Source organism: Nomia melanderi, chromosome 1, assembly GCF_051020985.1.
Source record: "Nomia melanderi isolate GNS246 chromosome 1, iyNomMela1, whole genome shotgun sequence".
Classification (NCBI taxonomy): domain Eukaryota; kingdom Metazoa; phylum Arthropoda; class Insecta; order Hymenoptera; family Halictidae; genus Nomia; species Nomia melanderi.
In genome coordinates this window covers 34785925-34801198 of record NC_134999.1, presented here as the reverse complement: position 1 = coordinate 34801198, position 15274 = coordinate 34785925, and the positions used below count along the sequence as shown (strand labels likewise).

The 15274-nt window shown below is 43.8% G+C and overlaps 1 protein-coding gene across 1 annotated transcript; it reads left to right on the top strand.

The window, feature by feature from the left end:
- The first annotated feature begins 2329 nt into the window (after nucleotides 1–2329).
- On the top strand, nucleotides 2330–12626 carry LOC116428465 (uncharacterized). The gene is made up of 7 exons (XM_076370803.1): nucleotides 2330–2435; nucleotides 2714–4082; nucleotides 7445–7452; nucleotides 7636–7734; nucleotides 7995–9394; nucleotides 10309–10405; nucleotides 11041–12626. Exons 1-7 carry the CDS (start codon nucleotides 2429–2431, stop codon nucleotides 12390–12392), a joined length of 4332 nt encoding a protein of 1443 aa, XP_076226918.1. The 5' UTR covers nucleotides 2330–2428; the 3' UTR covers nucleotides 12393–12626.
- Nucleotides 12627–15274: the final 2648 nt, after the last annotated feature.

Sequence of the window (15274 nt, the reverse complement as noted above, 5' to 3'; positions counted from 1 at the left end):
GTCAATTTGTGTTCGTTGAAATTGTTTAACTACAGGTTTCAAGATTCTTCCGTTAACGTCCGTGGTATTCTTTTTGTAAATAGTCGGAAATAGTTGTGTAAATAGTTAAAAACCAGACGTCAGAGGAGTTGGTCGATACAAGTGTTTCAATTATAAATTGGTGAACATTGTAAATAAATGTGTTGAATCGAGGAGCGACACAGATTTTTTTTAGGCCTGCCGTCTACGCCGAAACGGCGAATAGGGAAACTGTTTTGTGCAAAGCAGTCGAGGCTGACTATGTTTTGAGTATGGTAAATCGGTTGTCATGCTTTCGGACTTACAAACGGATTATGTATTAGCTTCTTACGAATTTATGTCGTATAGTGCATATATTGGGATTTTAGAGTTATTAATACGCGGTGTTAAATAGAAACGGTTTGTGTTCCGTGAAACATTTTAAAAGGTACTGCTTAATGAATCTACATTTTCAGTCACTTTCGATATTATTTATTACACTTCCAACACACGCCGTTTGCAAGAATTGGAATTTAGATGCATTATTAGAATCATGGTGTCAATAACGAACATTAAAAATAATTAGAATCATAAGCAAAGATAAACGGGAAGGAGTGAATGTTAGGATTTACCATCGTTTCGTATAAAAACAACGTTCAATTGGAGGATTTTCCGCGATGGTAAAGATGCAAAATTTGGCAATAAAGATTTTACCATGTCAGCGCACCTCCTGTAATTACTAGAAGTTTATGCCCTGATCGGGTTCATGTTCCACCGACAGATTCATTTTGTATGAAGAAAATATCGGCGAGAAGGATTTCCGACAATTTTCAAATTAAGACGGAGAATTTGGTAAAAACACGTTTTATCGATGTAGTGTCAGTGCCTATGTTACCGTCACGGTAAAGCAAGGACGCGTGTTTGCCCCTAACAGAATGCAACCAACATTGCGCATTTGTTCTGCACAGTTTGTTCCTCAGGCGTGAATCTCTAAGAATCGTGATAATATTCGTTCGTTTCAACAAAACTTCGGATTCCGTCATAACGTTTGAATAATCGCCTTATTATTCATTTCGACGAATGTGTTATTTTGCGATTAATAATGCCAGTACGTAGAACTGCGACGTTTAATCCTCTTAAGCATTTTAATACCAGAAAATATGAGCGCCATAGTTCTACATAAAAATGGTTAGATTATTTTCAATTGCGTTGCCAATGAACACTTCAGGGCATATGATAGAACAATATAATTTACGTACGTTGAATTATATTTAATATTCTGGTAAACCTCTATAAGGGATGATATAGAAAAATTTAATATTGCGACAAGAAAATAAACAGGGACACGTTTCCTGTATCTCGAGGTACGCGTCGTTCACTGTGATCAAGGGAGACTGTCCACTGTCAGTAGATTTAAACGGTTTTAGTCAGACACGCGGACGTCCATTGAGATTCGTCTCACATGTTCCTATAGAATTGATAGAGATATTGAAACCAGAATAGAATAACCGAGCGATTAGTATCGTCGAATTGTACTCGCAGCACGTACATTTGATTAATTACGCAAATTATGTTCATCAGGTGGAATCCATTAGTATCAGAGAGATCAGACGGATAGAAACGTTCTGTCAAGGAGTCTCGGATTCTTTGTATTGTTACTGTCGCAAAGGTAAGGAAGTCTTACTGGAATCTTATCGAACAGGGTTACAATGCATATTTTGAAACATCAACTACCAATGAGAAATGAAGTACACGTTAATCTACCGAATCATATTCGGCTCAGTTGCGATCGCGTACTGATTGCGCTGCGAAATTTTGCGAATCCAAACCAATTAATTTATCGAGCTATCTGGGTTTTGTAATCTAAGAACCATGATGGCCGTTCAATGTCTACCAAGGAATACACTCATCGATTACAATGAACCACAATTACCTTTCATGTTTCGACAAGCCGACGAATTTTCGCGAAAATGTTCGGCGTAGTTGAAAGGAAACGGAAACCCCCGGACACGTCTCGACTCTTGGTACCCGTTAATTGGAACCGGGTCCCGTGAATTACGGATTTGTAAACCGGTGTGTTAGATTCAGTGGTAACAATGACGGATCCCGAGTAATGAAGATAATTCGCCCACGCCGGTTGATCGATTTCCATCGGCTTAGTCAGATTACACCTTCGCCGAACTTTGCTCGCAGCGATCGTGACTAGCTTGCATTCCAAATGCATGATAGGGTCGCCAGGCGGGGTGTAAAGTCCGAAAGGAAGGAAAAATTGGGAGACGTGTAACGACATAAAAGCTGAATGCCAGATATGATAACCCCGTTTGTCATTGCGCGATAAGCTGTCTGCCTTATAAAAGAAAGCGCGTGAGCCAGTTGCGCCGAATATATCGTTGGAAATAATTTACACGGCGGTGCATCGTGCGTACCTGACATGAGAGGTAAGAGGCATTTTCTCTATTAATCGGATCGTGACAGATCCGATGATGTTATCATCGAAGATATCGCGCGTTATAGGACAGCCTTTACTATACGAAAGCGTAGAAATCCGCAAACAGAATACAGAACGGCGGGAAAGGGGAAAACGAAAGAAAGAACACGGAAGACGCGCGTGACAATTTAAAATAACAATACCATAGGAACAGAACTGACGGACATAAGGACAGAAATAGGAAACTTCGAAAAGGTGCAACAGTTTATCGTTCTCGTTTCATTCCAGACATCCTATTCCTGGTCCTGGTCGCCGCGACCGGGATCGTCACGGCGATTCCCAACGAGTGTCCGGAGTTGGATCCTTGGGACAAACCGGTGCAGCTCCCTCACGAGTCGGACTGCAATAAATACTACAAATGCCTGATGGGGAAGAAGTTCCTATCCGACTGCGACGAGGACGATCGCGGCAACAAGCTCTGCTTCGACCTGGAGAGCAAGACCTGCGGCCCGGCGGAGAAGTGCGACTGCAAGCATCATCTAGACCCGGAGTGCAAGTCGGTCACCGACAACCACCCGTGGGCGGACCCGGCTGACAACACTGGTTACTATCAATGCGTGAAGGGGAAGAAGGTTTCCCTGAAGTGCGATCAGGGCAAGATCTTCGATCCGGTCAAGCTGGCCTGCCAAAGTAAGGGCTCCGATGTAAAAACCTGTCCGCCAGCGGGCTCCCAGCAGACGGTGCGTTACTGGCACGAATGCCATTGCCAACTGTACTACGAGTGCAGGGGCGGCGAGCTGGTCTCGAGATCGTGTCCAGCCGGCCAGTTGTTCGATCACAAGCTGATGAAATGCGTGTCGAGCGAAATGGCGGACTGCAACAAGCCGAAGGATCCGAATGGTTGTCCGGCCCACGGGAACGTCGACATACCCGACCCGACGAACTGCTATCAATATTACAGGTGCGAGGACGGCAAGAAGACTCTGAGGCGTTGTGAACCGGGGAGGGCGTTCGACGAGTACAAAAGGATGTGCGTGTGGTGGACGCTCGCGATCTGCAACACCCGTGGCACGACCGTTTCGCCGCCGACGGGCTGCTTGAACTGGCCAAGGTCGAAGAAAAGGCACCTCACCGATTGCAATCGATACTACGAGTGCGTCAAGGGCAGGATCGAGCCTGGCAAGTGTTTGGAGAACCATTACTTCAACGAGCCCCTGCAAACGTGCGATTTGCCGAAGAACACGAATTGCGTGCCGCAAGGCGGAAATCCCGACTGTCCCGCGACGGATTGCGGGAAGAAGCGTTTCCCAGCCGACGAGGGCTGCGAGTGGTATTGGAAATGCGATAACGGCGAAAAGAGGTTGAAGAAATGCCCGGACGGCCTTGTGTACAACAAGAACACGGAGATGTGCGACTTGCCGAAGAACGTGAAGTGCGATGAGCCTAAACCGCCACGCTGTACACCTGGCGAACGGGACCCCCACGAATGCCAATGTAACATGTACTACGTTTGCAACGGGGACAAAGACTGGGCGGTGCGTTATTGCCCGAAGGGCATGAACTTCGATTGCGACACATCGACATGCAAGGATCCGAAGGAAGCGAGGTGTTGCACGAGGAACAAGAATTACGAGTTCAACAACGCGACCTCGTTATGGTATCGCTAGTCGCTTTGACAGCTGTTAATCCTTTTGTTTGCGAGCAAGCGCTTATCTTTCAACTCTCCTCTAAGCGATCGATTACATTCTCATGAAAATTTGGCGGTACCGCTTGCGATCTACATTCCTTTGACGTTAGAACTATCGAGCATTGAACACGATTAGTATGTAATCCGCAATAAAGATTGCGACAATAGGTTATTTTGTGTTTCTTCGGGCATTCGTAGTATTCGAGTGAAGCTATTTATTGCCATTTCGAATGTTCAATGCTTTTAATCTGTAATCGCGGAAGAAAACAATTGGGACCGGTCGTTTTGACTGGTACGGCAGTTCTAGTGTTTACAGTTCCGCGTCGGTTCGTGCTCGGTGCATCAAAGATATATACGAACAACGTTGTAATACTGAAGTTTGAAATCACGCTATCCAACAGCGCGTGCCTGACGGCACGCCGTGCGTTGCGCATCTCGCGTAAGTAACCCCTGGTAATCTTCAGTTGCGAACAATTGCGGATGAAAATTGATTAATCAACGAACGTGCTGGCACTTTGTATACACCTGTTTCTATAGCAACGATATATCGTGGAATCAAATGAAACGAGTCGGACAATACATTTTTCACCGTCGAAAGGGAATGTTATACTGCTCGCAGGCTTTCTATATACTGTGATCGTAATTTGCATGTGATTATTTTGATAAGCATTTATTAGGTTGTGGGTAGGTTTAGTTTCGATACGATAGAACATTCATGTAGGGTCCCTCAGATATCCACTTCATAGTGCGAATCAACGGAAGTTGATCGACGATATTTCATTTTCAGTCGAACCTCGGATAAGAATATTAAACTCGTTTACTATTTAATATCAATATTGTTGTTGAATTGTTTTCTACGCTTAATAAAAGTTCAAATACATGAAACATTGTCGAATAAAAGCTTCGGTATCTTTAAGGCAGTCGTCTTTCGACAAAGTTTAACCCTTTGCACTCGAGCGGCGCTATTTCAATCGCCATTCGATTTGACCGCGCGAAGTGATCAAATTTAGAATTCAATATCAAATTTTATATAATGCATCGACGCATGGAGCATCGAAATAAAATAGTTCTGTCGCTTCGTTTACACAAGGTGTTTCTTTACGTCGTGAAACATATTGATACCTCGCAAAGAAGCAACGAATATTTGCCGAGAAAAATATTCTCGAGTGCAAAGGGTTAACTGAGCCGCTTTCGCGTTAAGATAAAACGTGTGTACACCGCTTCGACGAGAATAACGCGATTTGATTCGTCCGCTACTCGGCGCGAAAAGTATCACGAGCGATTCCCGTGACACGCGGAACGAGCGTTACGGCACTTTATCGCGTGAGAATCGTCGCCGGAACGTTTCCATTGGCTCGCGCGTCGGAATCGGTCGTGACAGATCATGGCAGCCGGCGCGTACGGGAGGAAACAGAATGGCGGAGCTCGTTCGATGTATTAGGTCTGCCGGAAAGTTCTGTCCGCGTTTCAATGGAAAGAAACTAATACGTTTTCAACAGATTTATTCATATTTAACGATATAATCTCCATTGTTACTAATGTCCTCTTTCATTGGCCTCGTTCCTAGTGAAACTAGAGACGACGTTATCGAACAGAACTTTCCGGTAGATTTGATATTCTTCCGTGTTTCTATAGCTTTTTATTCAACGTTTATACGGTTCCGCGATTCGAACGACTCGGTGATTTTTCGAGGAGCAGACGATCTCGAGATGATTTTAGTATCGAAGATATATCTCGCTCCGTAGAGGTTGTAATCGTGAATCCGTCGGCAGGAATTATTGAAGCTGTGCAACTGCAGGTGCTAATGGAAATTACCTAATAAAGTATTGTTGTTTCGCACACCAACTCCTTCAGAATCCCGTCAAGTGTTGTCCCTCGCCTGTTTCGAGATAACGCGTTCCCTTAATTATACGCGACGCGTAATGAAGTATCGTTATCGGTTCCGATCACGGTGGTCGAATCGTTTCATTTTCAGTTAGTTCGAAAATAATTGATTTCGCGGAAGAATCAGCGGCCTGCCGACCGCGTACGATATTTTAATGTCTGCTGTTGTATACCGACAGGGTCTATTCAAATGTGTATGAATATAAAAAAATATCTGACATAATTACTTATCTTATCGATACTTGGTATCAGATGTGTTAACCCTTTGCACTCTAGAAGATTTTCACCGGATATACCAGATATCGGTATTTTCTAATGAGATGCTGCCGACATTTTCGGAAATTGACCTACCGAGAAATCGCACGTACATTGAGAAAGCGAACTAGTCTCTATCGATACTTCACATACAGTCGCGTGACACAGAATTTAATATTAAATATCAAACTTCATGATCTTGCCGTGTCAAATCAATCGGCGATTGAGAGGCGGCTCTGGAGTGCAAAGGGTAAACACAGATGGATGTCGGAGTCGGTGGAATAATCAATTTCCGGCCGAGTCTAACGGGACCACTGATTTTTAAAAGTAGCTTTTTTTTATTTTCGTCACACCGGTATGAGTAATTTGCGTCGAACGAGCCAGGTTTCTTCGAAACAGCTTGAACGGAATCGGTGACTCGACAGACTATCTGAACATCTCAGCTTAACGCTAACAACGCTGATACGATGGGCTTTACAAGGCTATCGATATTTCGTCAAATTTCAAGTGTGTCAGGTGTACGTCATTCAACGGAAAGTACAATGGAAAATCATGCTCGATTATTGGTCACGATCCTTCTGTGAAACGGCTCGTGAAATAAACAGGAGAAGAATACTTTCAATAAGAATATTTCCAGTATTCAATCAATTTATTATCGATGAAGAATGGCGAAATCTGTCGGTGTTACTACCGTATAAAATATAATGTGTAATTGTAATAAATATACAATAGATAATATTAATTTCATTTTTTAATGTTACTTTCGAATAATCGCGAGGTACGACATTACTCTCAGAGTATGGCCAATATCAACTGTTACTTTAATCAATTGGATAATACTGAAGTGTATAGTGTATCAGTGTAAAATATAAAAAGTTGTTAGAACAACGGAGTCCATGCAAATTTGTGTTAAAATACATTTAAATATTGTCGTCCAAGGGTTAAAGACGACGCTTTGATTTATGGTACCTGTCCAGAATGTTCTTACCGAATTGTTTCAATATCGCTGATAATTGTCACGAGTCACTATCCATCCGATAAAAGTTGTTATATAATCTGTAAAAGCAGATAGTGGAAAGCGATATCGATCAATCGTGTCCGATATTCGTTTTCATAGCATTTATTCGTTTTCGTAGCAGTTTATCATTTTAATAACCGAAAATGGATTATCTCTCGCGGATCTAATATTCTAGGTTGTCGAGTGAGAGTTAACTCCGACAAATCAACGATCTCGTTTCCGTTCACTATAAAAGTATAAGTTCAGTAAGTTATAAACATCTTCCTCTTATCTGGAAAAGACATGTCGTTAGATCAGTGGAATCTTCGCGAACTTGCCCTGTATCCTAATTGACAATCACGATAAGATTTCTGGACGCTTATAAAGGTGATGGCAAGAGACAAAACTACTCAGTAGTTGGTTACAGAAATAAGAGAGGTGAACATCGTGCTCAAGACCACCAAGTCAAACCGAACGCTATGGGAGGTAAGTACATGGAAAATTACCCAGTTATTAGCTACAAGCAACAAAATTAAAGAACAACTTTTTCTTCGAAATATTTGTCGTATACAATCATTAAGCAACATTAATAACATTCCAACGAATAAAATTTGAATATGCTACACCTCAGCGCATAATCAAACGTTATAATTGCAATTGTTGAAAAAAGATGTATATTAAAGAAGATTCCAATCGGTGAATGAAGCTATCGATCATAACTGCATAATTCACTATATAACTTGCAGGATTCTATCTACTATTACTCGTTGCCGTTTCGGCGACTCTCATCGAAGCGAGAACCATTCCAACAGTATGTACAGTGTCAAACGGTGAACTCCGCTGTTATTCAACACCTGAAGAACCATCGACGGTAGCTCCTACCAGTGAGGAACCATCGACAGTAGCTTCTACCAGTGAAGAACCATCGACGGTGGCTCCTTCTAGTGAGGAACCATCGACGGTAGCTTCTACTCCGGAGGAACCATCAACAGTAGTTCCTTCTAGTGAGGAACCATCGACGGTGGCTCCTTCTAGCGAGGAACCATCGACAGTAGCTTCTACTCCTGAGGAACCATCAACAGTAGTTCCTTCTAGTGAGGAACCATCGACAGTAGCTTCTACTCCAGAGGAACCATCGACGGTAGTTCCCAGTAGTGAAGAACCATCGACGGTAGCTTCTACTCCAGAGGAACCATCAACGGTAGTTCCTAGTAGTGAAGAACCATCGACAGTAGCTTCTACACCAGAGGAACCATCGACGGTAGTTCCTAGTAGTGAAGAACCATCGACAGTAGCTTCTACTCCTGAAGAACCATCGACGGTAGTTCCTAGCAGTGAAGAACCATCGACGGTAGTTCCTAGCAGTGAAGAACCATCGACGGTAGCTCCTACCAGTGAAGAACCATCGACGGTGGCTCCTTCTAGCGAGGAACCATCGACAGTAGCTTCTACTCCTGAGGAACCATCGACGGTAGTTCCTACCAGTGAAGAACCATCGACGGTGGCTCCTTCTAGCGAGGAACCATCGACAGTAGCTTCTACTCCCGAGGAACCATCGACAGTAGTTCCTACTAGTGAGGAACCATCGACAGCAAATACTACTCCTGAGGAACCATCGACCGTAGTTCCTACTAGTGAAGAACCATCAACGGTAGCTCCTAGCAGTGAAGAACCATCGACAGCAGCTCCTACTAACGAGGAACCATCGACAGCAGATACTACTACGGAGGAATCATCGACAGCAGATACTACTACGGAGGAATCATCGACAGCAAATACTACTACGGAGGAATCATCGTCAGCAGATACTACTACCGAGGAATCATCGACAGCAAATACTACCACCGAGGAGTCATCGACAGCAGATACTACTACGGAGGAGCCATCGACAGTAGTTCCTACTACCGAGGGATCAACTTCAGAAGCAACAAACAGTTCACCAACTGGAAGCACAGGAAAAGGCGAATGTCCAACACATGGACGAGTACGATTTCCGCATGAATCTGTTTGTCACTTATTCTACGAATGCAATGACGGAATTAAGTCGGTTCGTTCATGCCTGGTGGGTTTAGTTTTTAACCCGGTATTGGGTGTTTGTGATTATCCCGATAATGTACATGGCTGTGAAGAGAAGCCAATTTCTTTTGTATAATATATACTGCTTTCAAGTACGAGAAATGCAGTAGTTGACGTATGAAAGGATCACTTTATGGGAAGAAGTATACATTTCTTGAGATGACATGACGAACTCCTACGATTTGACGAAAGAATTTGTATATACGTGCATGATTTTGGTTTTTAATGTAGCTGCATGTTTACACTCTACTCACCATTGCAGTTTAGGATTAATAGACACTGTATGCTACTATTGTTTTAGGTTTTAATTTTACGCTGCATTTAGCTTCCATGGTTATGACTATTCGATAAGGATAGTATTGAAGTAATAATAAAATATTTGAAGTGAATTCGTTCATTGTTCTTTTTTGTAATTCTAACGCGAATGGAACTTTATGATTACATTATTGTTATAAACAATTTATTTTCTGTTCCTGAAGGTATTTCATTTTGTGTTTGTGGCAAACAGACCTTCCTTCAGGTCAAGGAAAACAGGAAATTATTGAATATACACATATAAGAATACATGTGTAAGGAGGTGTACGATATTAGTGTCAGGATAGAAGATATAAGCGTATCTTAAAACTTGATGAATCATTTTCGATTGCCCGTATGTTACTTTGATTGCTGACTTAATCGTAAACACGATTAATCGTTACGTACCTAAATTACCTACTATACAAGACTAGTATAATTAAAAAATACGACGCGCAACCGCTGATTAATACCATCTTAACGAGCTCCAATAATCTGTGACGCACACAGGCTGCCATGTAAGATCTACGTCGCGATTATCGCCAAAATACGTACAACGACATGTGTCAGAGGATCACGACCAGTTAGTTAACCAGAATGAAATGGTGGGGAATAAATTCATCGAAATCAGATATCCGGTATGATTACCCAATCTGTTATTTTTCTGATAAGATGACTTGCCTATAAAAGCCGCGCTATGTACATCTGATTTCGCAATACTTATTAATTAGGCCGAGACAACGTGCTGCTATTCAATTTCCGATGAGCATCCCGCTAAATATGATGGGTGAGTAAACATTCTCTTTGCCTTCTCGTTCGTTCGCCACGTTACCTTCTCACAATTCCCTGCAACGAATACATCCGTGCGGCTCTAACGTTTCTCCAGCAGCGGTGACGTTCGCCGATGCTATCGCGTTTACCAATCAATTCGACATCGGCGAGGGGCGAATCGGTTAGCCGAATGTATAGTTCAAGCCTAAAGTTCCCCGTTTATCGGTGCGCGATAAATGATCCGTGCTACGGTTATCTAATCGAAAATCGAGAATCCGTGCGATGTTTGTTCGAAAGAGCAGCGCAATATTTTCCCAAGTTATTCGCAGTGGTCAATTAGGAGACACGGTGTTTCCGACGATGATCCAAACGCGATCACGAGAGCCTAGTTTCCTCTCTTCGGCAAAGATGCTCGTTCATTTGAGAGCACAGCTATCTAGAGTTACTCTCGAGAGCATTTCCCGCTGGTGAACGTTGGAGATGATTATTCGAAGGAATCGTCGCGCTCGTTATTATTCTCAAGGGAATCTCCACCCGCGAGAAGCAGCGGCGAGAGTGACTCGCGATAGTTCTACTCTGAGGCTGAGAATTTTTCTAAGGAATCGCCTTCGTTTGCGACACGAAACCATCACGCGACTTGATCTATTTCAGGATTCCTGTTCGCGGTCGCCGCCGCGATCGCGATAGCGACCGGTGTTGCAGCCAGCGCGGACCTTTCGATCGAATGCTTTCCGGATGGATCCGCCGATGACGCGCGGTATCCGCACGAGTGCAGCTGCAAGATGCATTACGAATGCACGAGCATGGGGCCGGCGTTGAAGTATTGCTCCGCCGGGACGTTGTTCGATTTCAGGAGCGGCGAATGCTTACCGATCCACGCGGCGGACTTCGAGCACTGCGGCGACGAGAGACCGCCTTCGAAGAACTGTCCACCGGTCGGTAACGCAGTGTTGCCCCACGAGACCGATTGCTCGTTGTACTACCAGTGCGAGAACGGCCGGAAGACCGTGCAACAGTGCAATCAGGGACTGTACTTCGACGAATTGAAGAGCATGTGCGTTTGGTGGCAAATGGCGGAGTGTTCCGCGCAGGCAACGCTGCGAGACGAGTACCAGGAAATTGAATGTCCGCGGAACGGATCTAACGAGAACCCGAATCTGCCGCACCCTTGCAACTGCAGATTGTACTACCATTGCGAGGATGGGGAAGCGATACGCCAGGTCTGTCCGGATGGCAAGGAATTCGATTACATCAGGGGCATCTGTGACGATCCAACGAATTTTCATTGCATCAGACCTATTCCTATCACCACAACTACGTCAACAACTCCAAAAACGACAACTACGTCAACAACTCCGTCAACCACGACTACGTCAACAACTCCATCAACCACGACTACGTCAACAACTCCAAAAACGACAACTACGTCGACAACTCCGTCAACCACGACTACGTCAACAACTCCAAAACCAACCCCCGGCTGTGGCTGGAAGTCATGGAGGAAACCTTTCCCAGGCGACTGTACGCGATATTACGAATGTAGAGAGGGCAGCGTAACCGTCGAGAAGTGCACGAACGGGTACTACTACAACGAGATCCTGCAAATTTGCGACCTGCCTAAGAACACTAACTGCAAGGACGCGCCGGATGAATGCCCCGCCTCCGATTGCATTGGTAAAGTACGTCTGCCGCATCCATGGGATTGCACCAAGTATTACGTATGCTGGGCCGGGATTAAGGTGGTCCAGGAATGCCCGGAAGGTCTTTACTACGACAGGAAAACGGAGATTTGTAACTGGCCGAAGAACGTCGAATGCACTATAGTGTGTAAACCAGGAGATAGGAGGCAGCACGAATGTGATTGCAGCATGTATTATCTTTGCAAGGAAGGGTACGAAGTGGTTCACCACTGTGACGAGGGTTGGAAGTTCGACTGTCCCAGCAAAACATGCGTTGAACAGTCGCAAGCCCAGTGCTGCCAGAAACATTCGAAATTCTGCTAAGCTCTTCCATACAGCATTCCTCGAAACTATTCACTGAATCACTAACGTCCCGATTCTCGCGATTTCCAAGCTTCCCTTATTCCTTCTCTCCTCCGATCGTAGCATACGCTTCATAAGGATAACGGATTATTTTGCAGCATTTTGACGCGTGCACGTCGATTTTCACTTATTCCTTCGTAACGACGACGAATGCGAACGATTATTAATTACTCCGTGTTACGACGCTTACGTTAACACTATTATCTGGTTACTTAACGATCTTCATTCGGCGTCGATTGTCTTGCGTATTGCAGTTGTTCTCGTGCGATTCACGGACGCCGGTGATCGCGGCAGTCACAGGTATCGACTCATCGCACTCCAGAGTCGACGACTGATTTGACACAGGAAAATTGTAAATGATTGATATTAATGTTTAATATTACATTTCGTATCATGCATCAATATAGGAAGTATCGAAAGAAATTAGTTTCCCTTCTCGATGTACGTGTGATTTCTCGCTAAGTCGATTTCAGGAAATGTCATCTCGTCGGGGAGCATTGAGTAGCTCCGGTGAAAAACTTCTGGAGTGCAGAGGGTTGATTTCTTTATTATCGGAACGTCGTTCTGCCGTGTGTTCGGAGAACGAACGAGAAGATCGCGCGCAGGAAGATTTTGTTCGAACGTCGTCCGCCTTTCTTTCAAACTTGCTTCGAGAGTCCGCGGAATTTCGCTTATCTCTAACAAGACCTCGATGTACGGATGCATTCTGTCCGAAGAATAAAATTCCTCACCGCAAATTGAATTGTGTCTCCTTTACCTGCTCCTTCGTACTCAATTTACGGACTTCCGTCGAACAGTTTGTCCCATTGTCCATAAAAGAAATCGATGTTCATTCAATTAACCCTTTGCACGCCGAATTTCGTTTGCATTTTCTCCTCGATAACTGTGTTATTACCATATTTTGTTAGTCGTAACGTTATCATTAGTTATGTCGAGCGTGACGTCAGTTCTATTCACAGGTGTGACTCTTCGTCAAGATATCTTTCAAGTACATTACATTATTGCAGGATTTATTTATTAAAATCCCACGTGTTGCCGTGGCAGGGAATGAAAAGAAGAAAAGATACGCTCAGTGGTTAACAATAACAAAAATCTGAAGAACACTTTATTCCAATATGACTCTCTGACTAGCTAAGAAGAAGTCCTGTCTGTCCTCTGTCCTCCATCCTCGCTGTCTTTCCCTTCTCTCCCATCCTTTTTACACTCAACCACTCACTCACTCGCTCACTCGTTACCCTCAACCACGCAAAATTCCTAGGCAATAAACCCAGATCACCCGAAAACATCCACTCCGTCCGAAACGCTCTTCGTTCGCACTCCACGTTTTTCCAAACCGTTTTGCAGGCATACGTCCTCATCCGTTCAGTGATTTGCAACATCCACTCTGACTCATTCGAACTTTCAATTGTCTGGAAATATCCTACATTAATATGCTCAATATTATTGGTAAGAAGAATCGTTTACACTGCTCCGTACGAACTATCCACTCTTTAACCCTTTGCACTCGGATGTTATTTACTAGTGTAGCATCTAGAATTATTTAGCGTAGGTTAAAGTATTGTAGGATGAACGGTTTGTTGTGCGTGCGTAAGGGCGACCAGGTCGTATTGCGACGGACCGGCGCCGGGATGTTTGGAAAATAGTGCGACTGCGTTTGGAAAATCTCGAGTCGCTGAAGGAATACGAGGAAGAGGTGTCTGGAACTGACCGACTGGACCGTGAGAAAAGCGTGTACGCGACTGCGTGAATTTTGACTATGGACGAAAGATGCGAGTGAGAAGGGTGCAAGGGTGAGAAAGACAGAGCGAATGGGGCTGTGTGTTAAAAGCGAGTGGGAACGCGTGCGAGAAGGACATTTTGGCGAGAGACAGCGGAGAACATTTTTGTGCGCGATGGAGGGTCGTGTGTTGGCCTTCGTGGTATTAAGTTGTATTTTTACGTGTTGTCCATGTTGTTTCCTAATTCTCTTTTTACTGAAGATCAACCTTTTCGATATCTATAATAATAGTAGCTCCACTATAAAATTGGGGGCTCAGCCGGGATCACTGTACTAGAAATATTTAACATTTCTTCACGAGGCGAAGACGACGTTCTCTGAGACTAATTCGAAGAGAAATCACCAGCGCATTGATGAACAAAGCTGTTTTATTCCAATGTTTCACGTATCGAGGCATTATACAAAGTTTAACATTAAATATCACATTCTACAGTTTTACTGTGTCGAATCAAGTGGTGACTGAGAGCCACCTATCGAGTGCAGAGGGTTAACACGTTGAATGCCATGGGGGTCACCGGTGACCCCCAAGCAAATCGAAGTACTATAATTCACTCGATTAAACCATGATTATTCACAGACATTTCTATATCACAAATAATGCTATCCATTACAGTGGCATTCGGTTCGATGAACGTGCAATGATAACAATCCAATTCAGTCAAATGATTTAATATTGCATTTTTTCCAATTTATGTATTCTGCGCCATGAAATCGTGCGGCGTTCGACGTGTTAAAATAAATTTCGAACAATATATATCGTAATAATACAGCGTTATCGAGGGAAGCGTACAAAAGAAATTCGGAATGCAAAGGATTAAAGGACCAATGTTCCGATAGTATCGGTATTGCGATCAGTGCCGGATACCGTTATCGGAGCGTTAGATCAATAGGACGCGTAAGATCTTACAGCGAAGATTATAATTGTGGTTAATCTTAATGTAGAAAACTATCTGAATTACGTAATGCGTACACGTACTTTCTGGCTAATCAAAAATTGGCACAGTTGCCGGCCGATAAGGCTTCTCGCTTTATATAAAAGTGGTATCGCGATAATCAAGAGCTATAG

Excerpts from the sequence above, each read along its gene's own strand:
- LOC116428465 (XM_076370803.1), top strand. Across the intron at positions 7,735-7,994 it reads CAAACCGAACGCTATGGGAG|GATTCTATCTACTATTACTC; the intron begins GTAAGTACATGG and ends TATAACTTGCAG. Across the intron at positions 9,395-10,308 it reads AAGAGAAGCCAATTTCTTTT|CCGCGCTATGTACATCTGAT; the intron begins GTATAATATATA and ends TGCCTATAAAAG.